The sequence below is a fragment of the Marmota flaviventris genome, chromosome 18 (assembly GCF_047511675.1).
Source record: "Marmota flaviventris isolate mMarFla1 chromosome 18, mMarFla1.hap1, whole genome shotgun sequence".
Lineage (NCBI taxonomy): Eukaryota > Metazoa > Chordata > Mammalia > Rodentia > Sciuridae > Marmota > Marmota flaviventris.
In genome coordinates this window covers 22,172,221-22,198,776 of record NC_092515.1, presented here as the reverse complement: position 1 = coordinate 22,198,776, position 26,556 = coordinate 22,172,221, and the positions used below count along the sequence as shown (strand labels likewise).

Sequence of the window (26,556 nt, the reverse complement as noted above, 5' to 3'; positions counted from 1 at the left end):
AGGAGGGCTTCCTGGTGAGGTGGGATTTGGTTACACCTCAAAGGTAAAGGGCTTTATCAGAGAAGCGTGGTCTCCAAGAACCCTGGGGCTCATGCTCTTTTTTTGTTTGTTTGCTAATATAAGACCCCAAAGGATAAAATTTCAAGATGAAAACATAGGGGAAGCACTTCAGAACATTAGTATAGGTGATAATTTTTTGTGTATTATCCCAAAAGCACATCCAACAAAAAAACGAAACAGACAAATGGAATTCCATCAACCTAAAATGCTTCTGCACAGCAAAGGAAACAATCCACAGTGAAGTGACAATCTATAGAATGGCAGAGAATATTTGCCAATTATCCATCTGACAGAGGGTTAATGTCTAGAATAGGTAAGGAACTTGAAAACCAACAATTTTTAAAAAACCCTAAGTAATCCAATTAAAAATGGACAAATGATCTGAATAGATACTTCTCCAAAAAAGAACTACAAATGTCCAAGAAAAATTTTCAATATCAGTAGCCATCAGGGAAGAGCTAATCAAAATTATAATAAGATGGTATCTCACCCCCTTTAGAACAGCTACTATAAAAAAAATCTGGTGAAAATATGGAGAAAAAGAAACTCTCTAGAGTTTAGTACAACCATTTAGAGAGAGCAATGGGAAGCTCTTCACAAAATTAAAAACAGATCTACTATATGACCGAGCAATTCCACATCCACGTATAAATCCAAAGGGAATGAAGTCAACATCCCAAAAAGACAGTGGCACACCCATGTTTATACACAATAGGTAAGATATGAAATCAACCTAGATGCCCATCAATGGATGAATGGGACACTAGGATTTTTGTTAACCATCCTATCCTGTCCTTGACACTAAACATTTGTGAATGAATAAATCAAGTAAGAAATGGGGCTGGGAACACTGAGGCAGAGGGGTAGTAATGAATCAGCCACTGAGCTCTACCCCTGGAACCTCCTCTGTTGAGGCACACTGGATGTTCTCTTCAAGAACAGGGCCAGTGGGAAGGCTCTGCCCAGGGTGGGGGACAGCCCTTCCCCCAGACACTGACTATGAGTTGTCATTTAGTTAGGGACAGGAAGTGCCCATCCCAACTCCCACCAGGCAGAAGTTTCTGGAGAGTTGGTGTCTGGCCTGTTCAAGGGCTTCCTTAGGGATGTCAACCAGAGGAACTGCAGGCCTGGCCTCTCCCCTGCTTCAGTCTGTTCTTGAACACAACCACAAAGAGGTTGTAGGAGGAAGTCCGAGCCACTTAGACTCAACCACCATGACAGAGAACTTAAGGGGCTAGTCAGGGTGGAGTGACTGAAAAGCTGACCCAGTTCTCAGCCAGGATCTGAAGTCTCCAGGCCACAAGTGCAAACCAAGGTGGCCACTTCCGCTGGGCTTAGCTTTGACCTGGGCCTACAGGAAGTGACCTCCCCTGTGGGCTGTGAGCAGGGGAGAGGCCTCCTCTGAATGTGGAGCTCTTCACACCTAGCATCAGCAGGCTCTGTGTTGCTCCTAAGCCTGCCTCCTTAGCCCTTGCCTCTCTCTGCATCCAGCTCCCCATCTGTGAGGGGTCCACACCCTCCATGTGTCCTCTGCCTCAACCCCAAGCAGACCCAGTGGGACCCAGGCCCAGGAGTGGAACCAGAGAGATCCAAGCAGATCCAAGCTGTGGCTTCTCTGGGCTGCTCCATGCCCACATTCCCCTGGCTCTGACCTTCACTATAGAACCCAACACAGATGCTACGTCCCCTCTGCATACTTCCTGGACTGCCACAGGATGGTAGGCTTGTCTCTTGCTCCCAGAGACTTTAAAGACCTTTCTCCAGCTCTTCCTTCCTTTACCTTCCATGAAGTGCCTCAGTTGGGCTATCCTCTGTTATCTGGCCTTGGAGTCTGAGCTCCTGTGGGAAGGGGTGCTTTTCATTTATCTGCAGCCTCCCTGACCCCCCAGCCCAGAACCCTGCACCACTGGCCATTTTACAGATGCTACCTATGAAAGTGGCATTGTGATCTCCCCTAGCTTCTGGGGGATGCTGAGAAGATGTCGTAGGGACCACAAGTCCACATGTCCAAAACTGATATAGTCACTGTCTCCATCAACACAGCACCCAGGCATTCCAGCCAGACCCTAGGATGTCTCCCTGACCCTCTGTTGATTCTTCCCCCTCCCACACTCTTCTAGGTGACCCAGGCTGAGAATTAAGTGAGTCTGGTGTGTCCAGGCACCTGAGGAGCTTCCTTATGACCATGGGGAAATGGCTGAAGCAATGCCCAAGAGGTGAGCATGGTGGACGCTATGCTGGACCTTCTAGGGAGAGGCCTTGTCCCCTGGAGGGTGAGCCAGGGTGCATACCACACTCCTCCAGCCCTGCCCTTCCAGAGACCCAGGCTCACCTGTCTGTTTCTCCTTTCCTCTTCCCAGACTCCCCGTTATAAAACCTCTATTCCCCTCAGTTAGTGTAAAAAGGAAGAATAGCCAGGGAGCTCCCACTCAGAAAAGGAGAATGCAAACTTGAAGGTGCGGGGCTGGGGCTGGGCCTGGGGCTCAGCAGCAAGGCACTTGCCTGGCATGTGTGAGGCACTGGGTTCGATTCTCAGCACCGCATATAAATAAATGCATAAATAAATAAAATAAAGGTCTATTTAAAAAAAAAAGAAAAGAAAACTTGAAGAGGATGCCAGGCCTGCTCCCCATTTTTCCTTCATTGTTTGGGCTGGGAAACTGAGACTGCAAAGAGTGTACCCACCCTGGCGTGCAGGATCAGGACAGGATGAGAAGTTCTGACCAGGGCATTCTCCTCTGTCCTCCTGAAGTCCCTCCCCAGTATCCTATCTCCTGGTGGCTCCCCTCACCATGAGACTGTAGCTCTGATTAGAATGTTCCAATGTTCAAAACAGATAGGCAGGGAGGGAAGGAAAGGGGTGTTGGGGGAGTGCCCAGATGGAGCCAGACATTTCTGGACAAAACAAGTGAACATTTCAATCCTTGAAGCATTGGCTTGGGGGTCCTGCCAGACATTCTGCCCCGGAGAGCAGGCTTTACAGCAAGCAGTTCCTGCCCACTCTGCCTGGGAGTGACTGGAGGCTTGTGCCAGGAAAAGTGCTCCTTGGTGCCCAGAAGGTGCCAGGGGGCTCCCCTCCACTCTTACTCAGCACAGCCACTCTAAAATGACTCCTCTAGCTGCCCCCAGCAACACAGGACTGTAGAAACCCAGGGACCCAGGACTCTAACACATGTACACACGTGGAAACTTCATGTAGTTTGCAGATTACCAATACCCTTAATTTCCCCATGTTCTTTTTCCTATTCCAAACAGCCACCAAACCTCCTGGGGGTCTGTGCCCCCTTCACCCACCCAAGAAGTTAAGCCTTGGAACCTTCCCAGTCCAGCCCAGAGCCATGTTAGCCACTTGCTGGCATAAGCCAATTCCTGAGCATTTCCTCCCCAAGGCCTGAGCTGGAGCTGGTCCAGAGAGTTAGGGTTGAAGCAGATCCATTCAGCCAGAGCGGGGAGGGCCCTGCGGGAACTACAGGGAAAGCAGAGTGTCAGGCCACCCAGTCCTGTGTGGGGGCCTAGGCTTCTGACAGGACCCCTCTGGGGTACTGAATTGTGCAGGCCCCAGGCTCCCTGAGCTCCCTCTCTTCAGTAATTTTGCTGTTTTCTTATTGAAACACCAGCATGCTCATAGTTGCTGCCCACCTGCTGCTGGAAGTGAGTTCATGGTACGGTGGGTACTTGTGACCCCTCTCCCCATGCATTATCATTCCTCCTTCAGGTGGTCACATTCTAGGGACCTTCCTCTTCCCTGCCTTCAGCCTCATTTTGTACAACTGACCCCTGTAGAAATGGGTACAGCACAGGGATCTGGACAACCAGCATATGCTATCCCCTGACCTTGGTCTGGAGAGGTCAATAGCATCTTCTACCCATGCAGATGGAGAAGTGGTCCCTGAGGTTACATCAGGTGAGTCACAGTCCAGCTCTCAAGAAATGCCAAGGAAGGGAACCAGGCAAGCAAGGGCTTGTGGTCTTTGCACCCCAAAAATGAGGCTGTTCATAAGCAGGCTCAGTCAGGGGAGATTTCAATTCAATTAGGGAGAAATCCACCCACAATGAGCAGTTCCAAGATATGAAAACAGAACAGTTAGAAGCACAATGGCCACAGTGATTGTTCCCTCTATTCAAGTCAAAAACAATGCCACATCTCAGTCAGCTGCCTCCCAAGTTGATTATCACGAGTCAAAACGCCTAGAAAGGAACATAATTCAGACACAAACCTGAAACAAAGCCCGCCCAGTCCTCAACTGAAGGAACAGTGATTCAAGAAGGCTGAGCGCCTTCAAGGGTTTACTTTGTTAAAGCACCAGAGTCCTCCCCCATCAGGCCCAGGAAGTTTCTGCATATTGATCTCCTCTCCAAAGGTCAAGGAGAAAGTGATTAGGAAAATCAGTGTCTCCAAAGAAATTAGCATGGGGTGGAACACACAGGTCAGAAGAGAGGGCAGTCAGTCAACTGTCTGGTTATCTCCTACTTGGGACTCTGTATTTCTTTCTTTTTTAATTTAGGTATAATCTACCTCCAATTAAGAGCACAAATCTTAAGTATACAGTTCAATGAGATTTTTTTTCACACATAAACTCAAGTATATAAACACCACCTAGATCTCCAGCACCCCTATAGGCTCCCTCTAGCTCTTCCCACCAGTGGTCTCCAAAGGTTAAGTGGATGGCATTCTAATTTTTTTTTCTGTTTTTTAAAATTTAACTTCATATAAATTGAATCACCCACCTTGTGTATCTTTTTGTTCTGATTTCTTTTGCTCAACCATGTCTGTAAGATTCCTCCATATTGTTTTGGGTATTCGTAATTTTTTTTTTCATTGTGTTATGCTCGAATTCGGGACCCCCCAAAAGACCACCAGAGACCCAAGATCGATGTAAGCAGCAAAGAGGTGTTTATTGCAAGCTAGCTCGGTCCTCCGTGCGCACACACAGCAACTGGTGACGCTGAGAGGCCCCAAGCCCAGGGTTTGCAGCAGTTTTATACATTCTTTGGAGAAGGCAGGGACCCCCACATACATCATAGCATCTCTTAGCAAATCATCACACACCACGGGAAAATCAAATAACAACTCTAAAACATGATTGGCACATTCACTGGCGGGAACAAGTTGGGTAGGGGTGATTGGTCAGTACAAAAGGGGTATTCATTTGAACTGATTGGTTTAAGCCAAGAGGGGTGTACGTGCTGAACTACATGGTTTCCCAACATGTTATCAACCACCATAAACTACTGGGAGGGTCATCTGGCATCCCAGGTATTTCCCTGTCTCATGCTGATTGGTGGCTGCTAGGGGGTTGCTCTGGATCCCCACCTAGCCTGACTGAGTCAGGGACACCTGGCACAGCAGATCTCTCCTGTTATTTGTAGATAAACAACTTAGCAGGGTGGGAATGTGCCTAGGAGTGCTCTGTGGGTTTTTCCAAGGACAAAGGTGATGTCCCTTCCTTGGACAGGCTTTGCTCTGAGGTAAAGGCTGGTTTTTCAATTGTGGTAGAGGATCCCACTTTATGACCCCTCCACAATTTCTTGTTTATTCTTATATTTCCAGTTTTGAGTTATTATGAATAAGGCTGCTATAAACATCTCTGTAGCTGTCTTTCGGTGGACATAAGCACTCTTTTATGTTAGGAACAGGATAAGAAGGGGAACTGCTGGACCATGGGTATATGAATATCTTGCTTTAGTAGAAGTTGTCAGTCTTCTGCAGTAGTTATATCAATTTATGCTCCCACTAGCAGTGCCTGAGAGTGCCGTTGCTTACCAAGCCTTGGTATTATCAGTCCTTTACACTGGTGGGATATTTGGAATTCGGGTCTCAGACACTGTCCTGCGATGGAGGTGGCCCGATGAAGGTGGCCCGTTGGGTTCATCAGGATGCAGCTATTTCTTGGGTACTTGGGCAGAGTGGGTGTCTAAGACTAAGATCCAGCTGGGGTCAGGCCTGTTTCCAAAGAGGCAGTCAGCATGTTCGTGGGATGCATGGGTCAGCATTGATGACACAATGAAAGGGAAGAAAACTGCCTGCCAGCTTTTTAATCTTTTATTTATTCATTCAAGGAGTGTTTATTGAATACCTTCAAGCACTGGGGATATAGCTGTGAACACAACAGATAGAAAAATCTTTCTCCTCCTGAAGCTCACTCTAGTGAATGGAAATGGATAATCAATATAATTTAAAAATATGTTGCTGAAGTAATCCAGAGTGTGAATAAAAATATGTTGCTGAAGGATCCGTAGAGTGCCCAAATGTGGCACCCTGGTATGCTGGTTATTTTAAAACTCAAGTCCCAGGTGCTGGTTGAGAGTTTACTCTGATATTTCCTTGTCGGTCTGAAGACTTTGGTCCCTTACTTGAATTTTCATTAACTAAACTCATATCTGCAGGAAGGAAGATTAAAGAATGTCACCACTACTGGCAGATTTTGTCATAAGCTTTTATCCAGCTCTTAGGCCCATTCCCAATGAGAATTTTTCACGATTATCTGAGCATCAGGCCCATTCATTCACCTAAATTCATTTGCTACCCATCAAAATTGTCATTTTCCTCTCCCTTATGAAGAAGGGTGTATGAGCACCTGGACTACATTGAGCTACTGGACTACACTTTCCTGTGATTGTCCCCTGTGCACATCAAATAAATTTGTGTAACTTTTTCTCCTCTTAATCTATTGTCAGTTCATTCCAGGGACTATTTGAAGAGGGTAGGGAAGGCTTTCCTTCACCCATTATACTCTCTCCTATCTCTGACATCTTTTCCAGCACTAGGAAGAGTCTCAACAAAGAGGGACCATGCTATTTGGAAATACTCAGGACTTCCCCGTATTATTAGTTCAGCTCTGTTGGTGTGCTTTTTTAATTTGTTTTCCAAACAGACTATCTAAACCCTCTTTGCCTTAATATAGATTTTCTCATTTGGGAACAAAGGATATAATGGAGTATATCACAGGTGAAAAGTGTTATGGATAAATAACAAAGCAGGGGAGGAAGACAGTGAGGGCTGAGTGGCTCTAATTTCAGAGAGTGGCTGGGCAAGATGTCACTGCAAAGATGAATTGAGTCAAGGCGTGAAGGAAAAGAGGCGGAAAACTAAGCAGATATTTGGGGAAAGAGCATCCAAGGCAGAGGAAGCAACAAGTGGAAATGCTGTGGGGTGGGAATGTTCTGGCATGGCTGGGAGCAGGGAGGAGCCCATGTGCCTGCAGCAGGGAGTGAGGAGAACATGACACAGGTGACGTCAGTCAGGAGGTGCAGGTGAGGGGAGATGTCGTAGGGCCCCGGAAGCCCTGTAAGGACTTTGGCTTTTCCTTGGAAAGATACAGGAGACAAAGGAAGGTTTTCAGCAGAGGAGTGGTGTGGTCTGACTCACCTTGGAGCAGGATCACTGGTTTTGAAGTTCCTTAAAAGAGTTGAGGGCAACTGGGAGACCACTGAGGAGCTGAGGACAGAGGCCTGGACCACCAGAGGTTTGGGGAGGAGATTCAGTTATGGACATATCTGAAGGTAGAGGCAACAGAATTTCTAGTAGATTAGATATGGGATATAGAGGAAAGACAGAAGTCACAGCAACTGGAAACACAAAGTTCCTGGTTTCTGAGATAGAGAAGCTAAAGGAGAAGCTATTTCTGCCCCTATCACTCCTGCTGCTGCTGTTTCTGCTTCGGTGGGTTTGCAGAGGAGGGGAGATGGGTGTCAGGAATTTGTTTTTTTTTAAATATCAAGCTAGAGGTGCCTATCAGACACAGAGAGATTGAGTGGGCTGGAGAAACGTCTGGGCTGACAAATACTTTGGGGAGTGACTGATGAGTAAGCAAACCAGGAGCTGGATGACAGCCCCAGGAGTGGGCAGAGACAGAGGGGAGACAGGGCCCAAGAAAGGAGCCTGGGGGCACTCCAGCATTTTCAGGTCAGAGAGAGGAGGTAGAAGCAGCAGAAGGGAAGGAGGGAGACCTTGAGAGCATGGGGCTACAGAGGATCAGTGAGGAGGAAGCAGTCACTTGTGCCAAATGCAACCAATGGCTCAAGTAAAATGAGGTATGGGAACCAAATCCCAGGTTTTAGTAACATGGAGGTCAGTGGTGACCTTGGGGTGGACGAAGGTAGAAGCAGATGCTTGCCAGAAAGGACTGAGAGGACAGGAGGAGGCAGACTGGGGAGAGTGAGCCCATTACACTCTCCCTTGAGGCATTCCATCACAAAGGGAAAGAGAAAAATGGATGAAGGGGAAAGTAGGGCCCAGGCAAGTGTTTGTTGTTTAAATGGACTTACTGAGATATAATTTACTTCCCATAAAATCCACCCCTACTTTAAAACATACAATTCAGAGGTTTTTATTATAGTCACAAGACTGCAACCTTCACCACTATCTAATTGAGAACATTTTCAGGAAAAAAGAGAGAGAGAGAGAGAGAGAGAGAGAGAGAGAACATTTTTATCACTACAAACTGAAACTCCACAACTCTGAGCAGTCACCTCCCTCAGCCCAGCCCCTGGCAACCACTGATCTACTTTCTGTCTCTATAGATTTGTCTTCATATTTCATTTCAATGGAAGTACACAACACATAGCAGTTTCTTTCACTTACTATAATATTTTCAAGGTTTGTCCATGTCATACCATGCATGAGTACTTAATTCCCTCTTAGGACTGAATAATATGTCATTGTATGGTATAGACCACATTACATCTCTGTTCATCAGCTGATGGACATTTAGGTTTTACACTCATGGACTATTGTGAATAATGGTGCTAAAAAACATTTGTGTGCAAGTTTTTGTGTGGCTGTATACTTTCAATTCTCTTGGGTACTTACCAAGGTGTGGAATTGGTAAATCACACAGTGACTCCGTGTTTAACATTTTGAGGAGTGGTCAAACTGTTTTCCAAAGCAGCCATACCCCTTTACATTCATACCAGAAATGTAGGAAGATTCCAGTTTCTTCCCAAACATACTAACAGTTACTATTATCTTTATTTTGCCCATACTAATAGGAAATAAGTGGTATTTTAATGTGGTTTTGATGGCTGATAGTCTTGAGCTTTTCATGTGCTTATTGCCTGGTTTTAAGTTGTCTTTTATTATTGTTGTGGGAGTTCTTTAAATATTCTAGATACTAGTCTTCTATCCGATACATGACTTGTAACTATTTCCTTCCTTTCCAGCCTTTTAATGTTATTGGTAGTATTGAGGCACAAAAGTTTTAAATTCAGTGAAGTCCCATTTACCCTTTTTTTTCTTTTGTCATTTGTGGTTTTGTGTTCCTCATCTTCCACGGTCATAAAGCATTATTCCTATATTCTCATCTACGAGTTATAGTTTTAGTTCTTTCATTTAGGTCCATGACCTATTTTGACTTACTTTTTATATAGGTCAAGGGGTCTAACTTTATTGTTTTTGCAGGTAGTTATACAGTTGTCCCAGCACTATTTGTTGAAAAGACTATTATTTCTCCACTGACCTGTCCTAATATCCTTGTTGAAATTTTTTGTTGTTTTTTTAAATATGGGAGAACTAAAGCGCACGCTGATGGGATAGAAATGTAGAGAGTAGGAAATGGTGACAAAGGAGGCAAAGGAGAATAGCAGGAAAAGTGTCCTCAGGTGGGCCAGGGAATGGGATCCTGTGCCCAGTGGCAGGGACAACGTTAATAAAAAATAAGGTCAGATTATAGTACCAGGAGGAAAGGCGGATGTTATATGGGTACAGATTAAGCAGTGGGCATTCTCTTCTGATTACCTCCATTTTCTTGGTGAAAGAGGAAGCAAGATTATCACCAGAGGAAAAGGACACAGGACGAAAGTCTAGGAGTCTGAGGAGAAAAGAGGTCAAGGGAAAGGAAATTTCCTGGGAAAAATCTGGGTAATTGCCAACAACACAGCAGTCACTTCTGATCTTGGTGAGGATGAACCCAACGTGTAGCCAGATGATTGACCAGGTTTTTTCTGTAGCCATGTCCAGCTGGGTAGGTATAGATGGGCAGATGGCAGAGATGGGGCTGTTGTGCTCCAAAGCCTGTATGGCAGGGCTATCTGTAGCTGGGGCAGAAGGATAAGGCTGGTTCTCAGTGACTGCAGCCAGCAACCCACTCCCTGGGGATGTTCAGGTTCCCACGTGCCAGGTTTACCTGATATCTCAAAGCAGGAGGAAAATGTCTCCTTCCTTTAATCTGGCCAGAGGGCATGGATCAGGGAAGCCACCAGTAAACTGTCTCCTTCCCTTAATCTGGCCAGAGGGCGTGGAACAGGGAAGCCACCAGTAAACACTCAACTCTCCTACTTCTCAACCTGTCTTGTCAGCTCAGGCTGTCATAATAAAATGCCACACACTGAGTGACTTAAACGACAGAAATTCATTTTCTCAGTTAGAAGGCTGGGTTATGCGTGAGGGCTCCCTTCCTGCTTAACTGATGGGGAGAGGGTAAGGCCCCATCTCCAAATACCATCACATTGGGGATAAGGACTTCTATATATGAATGAAAAGAGTCCACAGCACATCCTCATCTGCTCCCAACCTCTAACAACGACTTCAAAGAAGCCCAGATGTTGAACTTCAGAATAAAATAGAGACAAAAAGACATTCTGAACCTTTCAGGGCAGTTTATATCATGGAAACACCAGTACAAAAGGATGAGAACATTTTTATTTTTATATTTCTATTGTGTATCATATAGATACCAATACGGTAACCACTGGCCATATGTAACCTGACACGTAGCTAGTCAGACTTGAGATGTGTTGTTATGTATAAAATCTACACCATTTTGAAGACGTCATAGGGAAAAAAAATTGAAAATACAGTATCTTAATTATCTTTTATATTAATTACATGTTGAAATGATAGTATATTGATATAGTGGGTTAAAGTATATTATGAATTTAATCTTACTTTTAAAACGTGGCTACTAGAAAATTTTAAATTATATATATGGCCCATGTTTTTCACTTGTATTACATTTCTCCTGGACAGTGCTGACATAGAGAAGACCCTATATCCAAATAGTTCTCAGTCTGGCTGCCCTCCTGCCTTGGTCAATGGGCACAAGCACATCAGATAAGACTCTCATGGGGCAAACAGTGTGAGGCTGTGCTTTGGAACTCGACATTGTATGGGCCACACCTCTGGGGAAGGTGGTGTCCACAGTGAGCTTGTGAGGACGCTGCCTCAAGTCAAGATGGCCTTCAACAATTCCAAGGAGGCAGCCCCAGGGAGCTGGGGACCCATGACGGGCTCTTCACAGATTTGACTGGTTCTTGTTTGGTACAGAGACATATAGATCAGATCATTTTAAACACCCCCTCAGGCACAAACGCCCGTAACTTGAAACTCATGCTTACCCATTCTGTACCCTCTAAGTCATACATCAGACGGAAAGCCCACAAGGAACCCCAGAACCATTTTCAATTCCTCTTTTTCTTTTTTTCCCCCTCCAAGCACACAAGTATGGATTCTACATAAGGTATATAATGTAGATGGAAAATTCCACTGAATTTCATATACCCATCCCCATTTACTATTTATTAAAATTAGCTATTAATACCGTATTACATTACATACATAAATAGTTTTAACTATTTCCCTGTTTTTCAACATTGGAATTATTTCCCTTTTTCCTGCTATTATAAATAGCAGTGCTATGCATACTTCTTTCCATTTGAATTGTTTTATTGAATATTTGAATATTTTCCCTGAAGTGAAATTGGTTAGCTAGAAAGTATATGCAATTTTTATGGTTCCTGTGACTTTTTCTTCAAATTCACTCTCTCAAGTGACTATCACCATGCATCGCCACCTGTGTGTACTGTATATGTGCATTATTTCCACACAGCCCTGCCAAATCTGGGTTGGATCATTTGTATTTATTTTTACTAATTAATTGGGATAAAGATAATGCCTAGATATTATACTCACATTTATTTAATTGCTAATAAGGATGAGCAAAAAGCAGAAAAATAAGATAAATAGCAACCACATCGATGGTTTAGATTCCCTCCATCTGCCAGGATTCAAGGGTTTTCATGGCTGACCCCAAGGCTGATTCAGCTGGCCAGGCCCAAGTTCAGCTTCCTGATCTGCCATTATCATAATGGTCCAAGAGGGCTCTTCCAACTAACAAAGCCATTTATCTCCTCCCAGCAAACTGAAAACACATCAGACAGTCCCTTTCCCTGCGTGGTTTAGATGGATCCTGGCATTTCTTAATTGCCATATGTTGATTGTTCAGGATTGAGAGACATTCTGTTTTATGTGAAAAAAATGTTGCAGGAGCCAGGGCTGATGTTCTGCTCAGGAAGATCTCAGCCCCTCCCCGTAGGGAACTCCTACAGCAGCATCCTTCTGGAGCTGCACCCTGGGGCCTGGCGGGGCCCTTGACCAGGAGAAGGCACTGTGGGCCCCCTGCAGGAGGGAAAGGAGCAGGACATGCCTGTGGGCCCCCTGCAGGAGGGAAAGGAGCAGGACATGCCTGGCTTTCCCACTAGATGGCACCTCTCAATAACTAATGGGCAGGATCGCTGCTTTCCAAGCTGGGGCCTCTCCTCCCCAGCCTCCCTCACTGCAATACCCCCAGCCATGCTTATTCCAAGCCAGACAGCTCAAAACACAGAAATATAAAAAAGTTAATTCTAGCTAAAAACACACCATCTGCCTGTGAAAAAAATCTCGCTTAGTGCTGTCATGTCAATATCCAATGCAGGTTAATAACCAGCCTTGCGCAGATGGTTTCTTGTTATAAGCACTGGATCTCCACACCTTTGGCCTCGGTGGCCTCCTTCTCCTGCTGGCAGCCAGAGGCCCCTACCTGGGTGATGCAGCCACAAGTGGGGTCAGCTGCAGCCCTGCAAGGACTCTCTCTCACCCTCAGCTATATCTCAGCCACAGGGTCACTGGGGGCTCTTGGCAGCCTGGCAGGGGGTCACCCCCAGCCATCTATCACAGGTAACAGGAAAGAAACAGCCAAATCAATTGGCCCCACTTGATTTAAAAGAAAAATGAATCAAACCAAGCCATCAGCAGTTACCCTTCAAATTAACAAAGGCTTAAGGCACTACCTTTAGATTTCTCAATGAGGATTCAATGAAATGTGCACACCCCAAACATCATTGGAGAATTATATTAATTATGCTGTCTTTTTGAAAGAATTTTGACTGAATATAACAACCATCTTTACATATATTACATACTTTATAACTCAGAAATATCACTTTGAGTCTTTCTGTCATAATCCAAAGATTATCAAAATCCAAAATATAAAGAGATCAGTAATCCAAATATGTTCACTGCAGCAATATAATAGTAAAAACCTGCATAAAGAAAACACTACCAGGGAAATTGTTTGGTATAGTGGAGTACTACACAGCCATTATAAAGTCCTACAAAGAGCCTGGTGCACTGGTGCTCACTTATAATCCAGGCTACTTGGGAGATTGAGGCAGAAAGATCACGAATTTGAGGCCAGCTTGGACAACATAGTGAGAACTGTCTCCAAATAAAAAATAAAAATAGGGCTGAGGGTGTAACTCAGTAGTAGAATGCTTGGCTAGCATGTACAAGGCTCTGGGATCAATTTCCAGTACCACAAATAAAAAAATAAATATTTATAAGGAATTTGAAATTACATCAAAAATATTCTTAGTTAATTGATAGGGCTGGGTGTGTAGCTCAGTGGTAGAGCATCTGCTAAGCATGCTCAAGGCCTTGAGTTTGATCCCCAGCACTACAAAAGCAAAAGATAAATTAATTAAAGTTAACTGATAAAGTGTTTGAAGAAGTATATATAGTGCAAGTGCAAATATGTTAGAAATATACAAACATAGCTTTAAGAGGTTTGCAGGAAATAAAACAAATTTGTTAATAGGTTTTTGGGTGTTAGAACTTGTAGTTGTTTTTATTTCATCATACTTTTCTGGATTTTTCTGTTGTCTGCAATACATATTGACAAATAAAAGGAAATAAACCACTTCCAAAGTCTTTTTAAGAGCAGAGTTAGAGGATTGCACAAGCAATGGGGAACAGTGGCTCCCCCTGGGGAGGGGACAAGGGCCACAAATCAACACTTGCACCCTAACACTAACTGGTCACCATGGCTGCCTCTGGAGTCACGGGGAGGGGCACCTTTGTACTCTCTGGTACCTGTTAAGTTTTGTAGCAAGCAATCGCCTATGTTAAAGCAAATTTTTACAAAGAAGATAACAGAAATATAAATACTCAAATTACAGGAGCTGAAGCCTGACAAGCTCCTGGGAGATAGAGAACTTGAGGTTTGAATGACCTCTTGGACCCTAAAACCACAAAGTCGCAGCAGGAGTGGCTAGTCAAGGATGTCTTCACTCAGCAGGTCCTGCTCCATCAGACCCCAACCTGGTCAGAAGCTGGGACCATCACCTCCCTGGTTTTTGTTCCAGGATAGAGGCAGGCAGGTGAGGGGAGGAGCTCCAGTGGACCTTGGGTATCTGAGCTGGGACCACCTGTGTGCCCTGGGCCTGGCACAGAGTGGGACCCCATACAGGAGTATAAATTGGCAGGGCCCAATCACCCAACAAAGGAAAGTCTATTGCAGTCCTGATTTTTCCAGGAGGATCAGGGACAAGCAATTGCAGAATTTGGCATATTGTTTAAAATGGAAAAAGCATACTTGAACTCTGAAGCAATGGACCAAAAAAATCTTTATTCTGGTTTCATTCTCTTATATCTGTAAATCAATGTTTGTACCTTTACACCAAAAAGAGGGCAACTTTAGAGCCCTCTGAAGCTACAAAAATAAATGAGGGGTTGGGGATTCCCTGTTTTATATTTTTAGTCCAAGGGACCATATGAGCGACTTATTTATCAGGAGGAGAGAAATGGTTAGGTCAACAAGGAGGGCCACACTGAGTTTTTACAGATAGAAAACTGACTCCTATCCTGTTCCCTTATCAACTCAACTCAAGCTGGATACAAAGGATCAAAGTGACTTCATTAGCTCCAGGAGTATGGCCTGTGCCTGGACACTTGGTTTGTGCTAGGCCAGCTGAAGAGCAGTTTCTCTGAGATAAAGGCTCAATCCTTCCTTAATCACCCTGGGTGATCATTCACCCTGAAGTTTTCTTTATACACATGGAGGTGCTGGGACACCAACTCTCCTCTAAGCTTGCCCTCAGCAGAAGTGCCTTCCTCTGCATCCCAGAGAACTTGTGCTGCAGTGCCTGGAGAGAGCCCTGATGCCATCCCTGCCCTATCCCATGGCCTGGGCACAGAGGTACATTCTAGAGTTGCTAGAGGAGGCTGGGGATGGTGCATGTACACTGGCAGCACATGCTGGGCCAAAGCTGGCCTGGGAAGGCCTGACTCAGGCATCGAAACTGGGGGAGCTTTCTTTCATTCCTCAAAGCTGCAAATCTGAAACCTTCACTTTTGTTCCATGTGTAACCTTTGAAATGCTAGTGATGCTATAAAGCATCAAAATACAAAGGAAAATGACTTTTCAGAAAAAAAAAATTTATTGTAATTTGTCAAGAATTTCAGAAGGCAAAGTAAATATGATATTAGGGGGATCTTTAGGGTGGGAACATTTCTTACAGATGGGTTAAGATTCCCCTATGTAAGAGCAATACTTTGTACTGAAAATATTTCATTTAAAATGTCTAACTCAAGAACTACCGTGAGTTTTCATGTGGGGAAACAAGGTCCTAGGAAGAGAAGAACAAGGTGGGCAGCTAGTGGGAGATGGGCCCAGCCTGCTTGGTATTTGCAGCTTCACTCAACAGGCTAACCACTCTCCGTGAGGCCACTGAGAAATCACTGGGCAGAGAGGGGCACACTCATGACTGTGGCATAGACTGGCTCTGAGTGAGATCCTGGATCCTGGGGGGGTCCAGTCCTGCAACAGGTGTCTGGAAGAGAAGCCATCTTCACAAGATGAGAAGGAAGTACACTTAGCAAATCAGCTGAACACGATAACCTTCTTCCAGACTCATAAAAGCCAAGGCCTACAACGCTCAGCCTTTGCTCTCTCCAGTTTCACAATCAAGAAGTGCTGCCAGTGTACCTCAGCACATACAAGCGAGCGAGAAACACGACTTCTTCATAAATAACTGCTGGCCATGACCAGTACAGTGGTAGCCACTGCAGCAGGACCTTCTACTCCAGTGTAAGGTAATTCACTGACGATGTGCAGATTTCTCAAGGGGATTCACTGGGCTTCCCCCTAACTCCCCATTACCTTTGGAAAATCAAAGAATTATTGAAGCGAAACCGCCACTTCTCAGAGGATCAGCCTAGTCATCGTACTGAATTTCAGCCTGCAGCTCCTTAGTGATATAGTTCACCAGCATTGCCATTAACTGATGCTTCAGGGCCTCACTGCCCATAACCAAAGTAGTCAGCTGCACAGCGTCTGTCCAATCCAAGTGTCTGATGATGGCAGTGGCTTCATTAAAGAGCTTCTGCTGCTCAGCGGGAGGCAGCTCCATTAAGATCTGTGGAACTGGCTTAAGCTGTCCACTCGTCATCCAGGCACCTAATAGACCTCCTACAGCCCCCCCTAGAAAACAAGGAAGGGTTCCATTAGTTGGGCCCTATTCATCAACGATGGCCTTAGGTCCTTGCTGAGAGCATGTCTATGGTGATGATGGGTGGCGCATTCCTGAGTGGTTAGAACGAGCTGGGCTTCATGCCAGCTCTGCCAGGCAGTGGGGAGGGCAAAGGTTTATGTGGTCTTTGGTCCATTTTGCCCAGATAATTGACACCCAAACATGCCCTTTCCTAAGCTCCACACTCAGATATAGAATGAAGCATAACCATTTCTCCCAGAACTGTGCTAACTAAAACCTTCCTCATGAGCTGAAGAAGCACCCCTCTACCATGCTTCCATAAAAATTTCTCCCCCATCACAAAGGAGATGGCTGAAGAGTGAATGCATTTTTAGAGTAAAACCATCTCCGTGGAGAGGCCAAGTTTCCTTCAATAGGTGGCTGTTACACTCCCTGCCCTTGAACTCAGGAAATTTCCAGAGAACTTATGTGGCTAAAGGAACCTGGGGACAGATAGTTTCTCTTATCTTAAAGCAATGTTTTTTATACCACACCTACAAGTTATAAAATGACAAATAACAAATTGAATTTAGTTTACTATTTCTCTTTCTTCTACCAAACAAGGGCAGGAGCATTATTCTCATCATTGTTGTTGTTGTTATTGTTGCTTTGTGGTGCTAAGGATCAAACTCGGGGCCTTGAGCATGCTAGGCAAGCACTTTACCACTGAGCCACATCCCCAGCCCAAATATTATTCTTTTTTAAAAAAATATTTATTTCTTAGTTTTTTTTTTTAGGTGGACACAATATCTTTATTTTACATTTATGTGGTGCTGAGGATCGAACCCAATGCCTCGTGCATGCTAGGCGAGCGCTCTACCACTGAGCCACGATCCCAGCCCTAAATATTATTCTTAAATGGAAATTTATCCTCAAATTTAAGGCATGCTATTTTGGGATTTGATGGCCTGGTATAATGGAAAGTTCCATAGGCCATGTAAAGGATGGTGCAGGGTGAGGAAAGGTGCCCTATATCAGGAGCTTCAAACTCAAGTACCTTCAAGGGTCAGGTGGGTGATCAAAAGGAGTGAAATGGGCAGAGTGGGCCTGTGGTGACCTGGGAGCTGGGTCCCTGTCTCAAGGAACAGCTGCTACCCTATGCCAGCCAACTTCTGTCATGTGGAATACCAGATTTATGCATTTAAAACATCTCACAATTTTTAAATATCAGCAATCAGATATTTAAAGATGTAGCCTGGCAGGACTTAGTGACTCACTCCTGAAGAATAGAGAAAGGGAAACAGAAATTTTACAGTGGAAAACCCCAGTATGTGTGACCTTAACCAAATGATCAAGGTCAACTTCACCAGAGATGTCATGTACTCCCTGAAATGATGCAAGAGAAGGAAACTTCACCTCTGAGTTATTCTTTCCAAAGACCCATAACTCCAGTCTTCATAATAAATACATCAGAGGAACCTAAACTAACAAACCTAAATACCTGCTTGATATTCTTCAAAACAAACAAAGTCATGAAAAACAAGGAAAGTAAAAAACTGTCACAGAACAAAAGAGACTAAGGAAAACAGGGCCACTAAATGCAACGTGGCATCCTAGACTGGATCCTAGAGCAAAACAAAGCCAAATCAAGTTTTGAGAATAGTTAACAATAATGGATCAGTGTGGGTTCCACAGTTTTGACAAAATGTACCGTCACACATATTAACACTGGGGAAACGGAAACAGGGTGAAGAATGTATGGGAATTCTCTGCATAACCCTTGCAACTTCTCTGTAACTCTAATATCATTCCAAAATGAAATACTAGGGGATAAAAACACAAAAAATAAAAAATTTTAAAATTTTAAAAAACCTGGGCCAGAGACAACCTGCTCCCAGGCTGGGCTGAGAAGACAGGTAGTAAAACCTGTGTTTTCCTAAAGCCAAGCAGGGAGGTACCTGGAGCCAATGCCTCCTCTTATATGGGGACCAGAGCCAGCCTCATATTCTGGAAGCTGAATACTGGCCCTGGTCAGGTTCACTTCTGCTTCAAAAAAAAAAAAAAAAAAATCCTGGAGAGGGAGAACCAGCTAATTTACAAGTTTTACTGAACTTTTCCCCATGACACCAGTGAAATGCTTAGAGCCGACAAGAGTTGCACTCATCTGCACTAAACCTTTATGAGAACATCAATATTTGATTTACAGCAGCACTTAATGCAAAAAGTCGCCAGGAATATCGACCAGCAAATTACTAGCTCTTTGGAGAAGAAAAAATTCCTTTGTTTTCTGGGTAAAATGATGCTTCCACCCCTGACCAGGGGCTGGAAGTAGTGAATCCCCGGGGTTCTCTATACAGACATCCTGTTCTCTACCAGCTTTTACTCAATCTGAATAAAATATGTGTTCCCAAAATGGCAACGGGGCACAGCTATATGATAAAATTATCTCAGTAAGTCCTGCCTTGAGCACTTAGATGGGGGTAGGGACAAAGATTTAGAATATCACTGAGGAAGAAGGAAGTGGCCTTGTCTCTTCCCTTGGTTTTCTTCCTGGACAGCAAGAAGCTGAAGTCAGGATTTGCAAATTCACAGAGCTGAAAGGGTAATATATACTGGGAAGGTCTAGGGCCACCCACATGCTTATTTTTCTCCCCAGTGTGGCCATAGCTTAATGAAATGTCCTTGAAGGTCCATCCTACTACTGAAGGAAAAAAAGAGGACAGGAAGCCTTGCAGTGAGCTGGGAAACAGAAGCCAACCTCAGCATAAAAGTGGTCTCTCTCCAGCCTACATGCACTAGAAGACTGCAATCATGTACAAGGATTTCCACTGGGCTGTGAACTCTCTGAGGCCCCTGACTCCCCAGTAAGGCTGCCCAGTACCGAGCAGTCATTCCATAAATATCTCCTGAAGCCCAATACAGCAGGTGCCAAGCTGTCATGAGAACACCATTTAAACTATGCTTCAGGGTCCATTAGAGGCCACCTTGAGGGAGGCCTTATCTGGCTCTTCTCAATTCATCTGGATGGTGGCCAGCTCTCTGCCTCCCTCCTAGCCTATGGTTTGGGCCACAACCCTGAGCCAGATAGAACTTCCATGGCCTGGAACACAGGAATTCTTCTTGTCCGGTTATGATTTGGATATGAGGTATCCTCCAAAAGCTCCTGCATATATAATGTAGGAATATTAAAAGGTGAAAGGATTAGATTATGAGAACTGTAACTTAATCGGTCATTCCTAGTTTAAATGGACTATTGGGAGGTAATTGTAGGCAGGTGGGACATGACTGGAGGAGGGAGTGCCTGGGGATATGCCTTGGAAGGGTGCATTTTCCCTGTGCTACCCCCACCAGACCTTCCCCCACCTCCAGTTGCTTGGCTGCCATGAGTGGAACAGCATTTCTCTACCTCTCTCTTCCGCCATGATGTTCTGCCTCACCTAGGGCCCACAGCACCGGAGTCCATCCACCATGAACTGAACCTTTGAAACTATGAGCCAAAATAAATTTTTCCTTCTCTAAGTTGTTCTTGCCAGGTGTTTTGGTCATAGCAATGAAAAGCTAACTAATACATTCCCTTAATCCAAAAGAACTAACTTTATCTTGTTTCCAAAGAACAATGGGAAAATTTGCCAAACTTTTATTCATTGCTAGAAACTGGTTCCCAAATTGAAGCAGTTTGCTTCAATTGCTCTCTTGTTTTTGTTCCATGAACTTTTTGCTTTCAGAAGGGTGAAGGTCTCTTGAACAAATCGGCATTTGAAAGATGGCCATACAGCTTCCATTCATAGTAGGTGCTCAGCAAGTCCCAGCTACTTCCCTGTCTCCCTTCTGAAGTGACATGATAATGATGATGTGGGGAAGGGACATCCAAGGGACCCAGACGCCTTGATATCTTTGGACTAGGACACATTCCTAGGGTCAGCAGACGGCATTGGGGCAATGTTTCCTCCTAGTCTTAAGGACACAAAAGCCACTGCCAAGAATATCTGCATTCCTGAGAAATTCACACACAAGCTTCTGTTTCTAACTAGACAAATCAGATACATGAAGGTCATTTCACAGACAACCTTAACTCCGCGAACTCCTTGTACAAGCCAGGTGGTGTCACTCTTAAGAGGTTCATTCCTCCCCGTGGTTCCAAAGACTCATGACATGAGTCTGGCTGTACCTGCGAGAACCTACACTTACCAACAGCTAGTCCTGGTGGGCCACCCATCAAACCACCAACGAAGGCCACAGCCCCTGTGACCAGGGCACCCCTCCCAGAGTGCTTGACAGCTGCCTTCATCTTGCTTTCCTGGGAGACGGAGCACAGCAGCTTCATGATGTCCGACACTACGATGGGCATCTTGGGAGACTCTACAGGGGGATCAAAGGGAGAGTTTCAACGGATATAAGATTATTTCCACCCAAATGTTACTCTTCCAAAACTCTTAAAGAAATGTCCCCATTTTCTGAGAGACTGTAGGTTTTTTTGTGTGTGCAAAAGACTGAATCCCATCACGTGAAAAGGACTTTGTCACAGAGAAGCAGGGCAGCAGTTAGTTAATAAGCAAACAGAAGCAGAAGAGGAGTTGAAAGGTCTTCTTTGCCCTCTGATTAACTTCTGATTTATGAGGGATTAAGGAGCAACCCCAGCCACATGGTCCACCAGTTTATCACAAGGGAGGCACGTCTGACCTCTCTTGCATCAGCGGCCTTTCAATTGGCTCAGGCAATCCTCAACACACAAAGCCTGGCAGAGACCAGAAAGCCCCAGCCTCATGTTCTCTTTATGTGACAGGGCATCTGAGTGAGCGCCAAGCCAGAGAAGGGGAAAGGACAGGACTCTGGGACCACACTGGCATTTGCCTGCTGTGTGACCTGCAGCTGAGTATAGGATAACCTCACTTTAAGGTGGAGATAAGCCACATACATGCTGGACTCTTGTAAGGCACAAGTAAGATGGATACAAAATGACCAGTCTGAGAATGGGACATTGCAGGCTCTCAGTGTGATGGCACCAAATGTCTTTCCGACACACAACACTGGCTTCTTTAATCAGCTAGTCCTCAAAAGCCTACAGTTCTCCACATGGGACATTAAAAACAAGGACAAGATGAAGCTATAAGATAAAGCAACCAGAGAATAAAATAAATCAAATAATTCCAGGGGGTTGCAATGTAAGTGAGAAAAAGGACAGATGGACCTTTACGATAATTCTCTGGGGTCCGAAAACTTGTCATGCTGGCACAGAAATGATAGGCAGAGTGTAGCCAAGGGCAGGGTGGGCTCTGTCAATCCAGGGAAGGGCAGGAATGAAGAGTCCCACACACCAGGTCTCCTGGCAGGGACAGAAGGAAAATCAGAGCAGCAGAGGTGGTGCTTCTCCCTGGAGATTCAGCTGATCCCAAGACTCTACCGTGAGCACTTTCCTTTCTTGACACACTTCCCTTTTCAGGCTGAAATACTGAAACAGTTGCTAAAAGGAAGGTGACCAAGAAATCCTGGGGCAAATTCTATGTCTCAGCAGCTTTCACCTACGTGAGCTCTTTCTGACCCAGGGGTAATCCAGAACCAGAAGTCTCCCATAAATTGTCCTCTTGATTCTGGAAGAGAATTTTCAGCCCTTGGAATGAACCCATGGACCTACCACCTTACTACAAAGACAGGTTTTCAGAAATTCTCTGCCTTCCTGGAGGGACAAGAAGTATGCTGTGCTCTAGCCATCAAAAATTTTTCTTCTTTTTCCTTTTGATATATTTTAGGTGATGACTCTCCCACAAGTGCATAGGGAGCACTTAAGATCTTGTTAAATACAAGCGCAGGTGGACTTTGGACCTTACTTGGGGCAATAGGACTCTGGGAGAGCACTACCCAGGATGTTACCTTGAATTCAGAAGTTGCCAACAAGTGTCCCCCAGATGTGTCTTTTTGGCCATGTGGGGTCTGAGATGCAGAGGAGAACTCATGCATGCCTGTTGCGGCTCTAGCTTCTCTGTGTCCTACTGGCTTCCAGGCCCTGCCCCAGCCCCTGTGTTCCATACAAAATGAATGTCCCCTCCTCCTGCTCCCTGTAAGAGAACTCCTCCTGCTCTTCTAGTGGTCAGGACTTGTCCTCACATAAATGCCATAATAATAAAACCACATTATCACAGGGAAGGAACTAAACATGGGAGACAGAGGGCATAACTTAACTTACGCAGTGGCCAAGGTCCTAAAAAGCAATGCAGTTCAACAAAATGAGTTTTACTTCAGATGCATATGAAGATAACCAAAGAAATCAATTTTATGGTAAAACCTTTCAAAAGGCTAAAAAGCCTACTGTAAAATATCTAATCACCTTCTAGCTTAGCTCTGGTTTATAGCCAGGTTTTTGTCTGTCAATTATACTGGGAAAAGGGAGGCATAGCCCAGGTCTCAGGAAAGCCCCCTGAAGACTGTGGGGAACTTCTATTCCCGAAAGCCTGAGGCCTCTGGGCCCTGCCATTCTTGGTCTGCAAGGCTGCCATCTACACCAGTGCCCGGGTACCATTCTTAATACAGGTTTTCTGCAGAATTATGGACCTACTCTCTCAAAACAGTTTCTATACAATAAGAAAATGTTTAAAAAATATAGAAATCATATATATATATATATATATATATAGAGAGAGAGAGAGAGAGAGAGAGAGAGAGAGAGAGAGAAAGTTCGCCCCTATCCATGAGAGATACATTCTAACACACCCAGTGGATGCCTGAAAGTATGGATAACACCACACTTCTGTTTGATTTATCCTATATGCTAACTGGAGTTAATCTATCCTTTTTGTTTTATGCTCTGATGCCTACTTTGCATCACTATTCTTGAGCTCTGGAACCATTATTAAGGAAAATAAATATTACTTGAATACAAGCACTGTGGTTCCATGATACAATAGCTACTAAGTGCTTAACGGGTGGGTAGCATATACAGTGTGGATATGCTGGACACAGGGATGATTTACATCCCAGGCAAGATGGAATGAGATTTTATCAAATTACTCAGAATGGTACATGATTAAAAACTTATGAACTTTTTAAAGTTCATAGGATTGTTTATTTCTGGAATTTTTCATTTAATATTTGACTGCAGGCAACTGGAACTGTAGAAAGTGAAACTGCAGATGAAGCAAGCCTATTATACTCACTCAATTGTGGGTTCAATTTAGACCTCCTCTGAATGACTCTAAGTCAAAACCCACAGGGCTAATGAGACATCATTTTGCAAATACCACTTCTAACCTCCACCAGGCCAGCACCAAGGTACAAGCCTAGGACACTGCAGAAAGGGACAGCCAGCAGGCGCCATAGTGTTAAGACAGCTGGTAGAGGAAGGGGCCCCACTGCAGCTGAGTTTCAGTAGTTTCACACCACAGGCAGCAGTAGTTTTGAGGCTGCCCCAATCCAAGGGAAGGCTGATTTAAATTTCTTGCAAGAATAATTTCAGGAGTTAGACCATCAACAGACTCTTGTTTGGAAGAAAGTTTTGTGACCTCATCTCCTGAGCCTATACTAAAAATCAGTTTCCTGGCAGCTTCAGGCTTACCAGATTAAGAGAGAAGCCTGTCCTGCTACTCCCTCTGCCACCTCAATGGTGCCTTTGTCTGCAATTGCAGGAAAAGAGGGGAGGGAGGAGGGAGGAGGAATACCTCACAGGAGTGAGCCTTTCCCTCATATCACACCTATTTCAGAATCTGATTTGTCCTTAAAATAGGCTGTGGTCATGGGAAGCCCATCTGTCAGCCACAGGAAAGACAAATGCCCACTGACTCCGTAGCTTCTTGCAAGTACCCAGACTGGTCTGCTGATTTCAGCAGGGTTCTGAAAGGAACAAAGAGATAGACGTAAGCCCACTCCTTGGAGAGCAGTCTCTTTTTCTGAGTTCCACCAGATTGTGACACACAAGGAAAAGAAGGCTTCAGAGGTAACACAAACCTCCATATCCCCTGTTCTTTAAAAAATATTAGATAAGATGTGCAAGCCACTGGGTTTGATCCCCAACAAAACACACACCACACACACACACACACACACACACACATTAGTAAGGGCAGCCTTTTAAGAGTCAGAGTAATGACCTCGCTCATTCAATCTTCAGCACATTTTACTTCTCAAGGCATTTACAGAACTCCATACCCATTCACACCCTTGCACACTGGCTCTTGTACCCTTGTCTTTCCACCTTTCTATGCCCCAGTGCAAAAGTCACCAACAAACACTGTTGGATTAGCCCACAGAGTTTTTAAATTTTAACTAATTGTTTGTCAATACCTAAAAGTAAGGTTTCAGATACATCCCAGATTACTGTTTTCTCTTGAAAAATCAAAAGACCAGGCCACACTGGACCTGCCTTCCTGTGGAGTCCAAGGAGTTCAAGGTTGAGCAGGGACTGACACCCCCATACCCTACACACACATTCAGCAGGGCATTGGCCTTTCATAGCCCTTGCCAGAGGCACTAACCTTATCTTCCTACTTGGTGAGTAAACTGGTCACTTTATAATCTCTCAAAAATATCTCTATTTCTTTTTTAAAAAGCTAACTCTTGCCAACAAAAACTAATCTTTCTTCCTAAACCACTGACACCCTTTTCTGATCGCCTCTAAACATCCATATCCTCTTCCCACAGGGCAAGGCCTGGTGTGCTGGTCTGCAATGCTCCGGGCTGAGATTTCAATCAGGCTTTGTAACACCTACCCATGCCCACAGTGCACACTCTGCCTACATCACACCCATCCATACCCACATGCACACTGACATCACCACACCTATCCATATCCACGCACACATTCTGCCTACATTACACGGACCCATACCCATGTGCACACTCCGTCTACAACACACCCATTCACGCCCTTGCACAGGCTCTGACAAGCAGGCCTACCCATACCCACTTGCACACTCAGCCTATGTCACATTCACCCACACCCACCCATACCCACGTGCACATTCTGCCTTGATCAGATCTATCCACACCTGTGTGCACGCTCTATCTGTGTCACACTCATCCATACCCACGCATCTCGGAGCTCCTGCGGGAGAGGGCGCGGGACCTGAAGCCAAGGCCCTGGGCTTAAGTTGTCAGGGCTTTAGTCCCAGCTGTGCTGCTTACTTTTATAGCATTGGCCTCTCGGTGCCTCAGATTCTTTATATGGGGAGTGAATAAGCTAACAGTGTCCACTGACACAGTGAGGTTGGTCTGGGGGTCAGGGCCCAGAGGCACTCCCAGACACGAGCACAGCTCGCCCGAGGCGCCCCCTCGTCTCGCCTCTCCGCCCCGTGGCCCCCGGGCCGGCCCGCCCTGGGCGCACCTTTACCTGGCTGTAAGGCGGCCGTGCCGCGCGCGCCTCTGAGGTCGCTACGCGCCTGTGGGGGACTGACGCCTCAGGAGCGCCGGGCCACTGGGCCCACGTCGTCCGCCCGACCCGGCCTAGCCCAGCCTGGCCCCGCCCGGCCCCCGCCCGGGGGCACCGCCCGCTCGGGATCCGGCTCGGCGCGCTACCCAGGGACTCCCACAGGCCGCGGTGACGGCGACGGCGCGCAGGCCCCGCCCTCCCGCCTTCCGGCTCCGCGGGGCCTTCCGGGTAGACTCGTGCCGGGTCGCCGCCGGTCGGAGCCCCAGCTGGGGGCGGCCTGGGGGCGGTGCCAGCGCGCGCGGCGGGAGGTCCACTCCCACCCTCCCCAACGACCCACACCGGCTGACCCAGCCCGGAGAGGACGCCTGGAGAGGAGCCCCTGGACCCGCCAGGCGGTGCCACTTGACACCCACCCCCGGTTTTGGATCCGGGGGCCCTGGAAGGTTCTCCTGGGAGACCTTGGCTGCCTTTGACCCTTCGCTCGGGGTCTCAGACCCTCGGGGCTCTCTCCCGCAGTCTGGGCGTGGGAGAGGGTACAGGGGCACCTGGAGGTTAAAAGTGCTGGATTAGTATTTGGTGAATGTACACGACAAGGTCAGATACCAGCTGGGGGCCTCCAGGTCCGAAAAGAAGAC

General features: G+C 45.6%; 1 protein-coding gene across 5 annotated transcripts; it reads right to left on the bottom strand.

Moving 5' to 3' along the window:
• Positions 1–14,703: 14,703 nt before the first annotated feature.
• Positions 14,704–26,083, bottom strand: C18H19orf12 (chromosome 18 C19orf12 homolog). 5 transcript variants are annotated; one of them, XM_027941494.2, is made up of 3 exons: positions 25,877–26,083; positions 20,755–20,925; positions 14,704–16,577 (listed from the first exon to the last, which is right to left on the bottom strand). In XM_027941494.2, exons 2-3 carry the CDS (start codon positions 20,912–20,914, stop codon positions 16,312–16,314), a joined length of 426 nt encoding a protein of 141 aa, XP_027797295.1. In that variant the 5' UTR covers positions 20,915–20,925; positions 25,877–26,083; the 3' UTR covers positions 14,704–16,311. The 5 variants fall into 5 exon arrangements, with proteins under 5 accessions (XP_027797295.1, XP_027797294.1, XP_071460235.1 ...); XM_027941493.2 differs by having other exon boundaries at positions 25,883–26,083; XM_071604134.1 differs by lacking the exon at positions 25,877–26,083 and adding an exon at positions 25,678–25,837.
• Between the last annotated feature and the right edge of the window lie 473 nt (positions 26,084–26,556).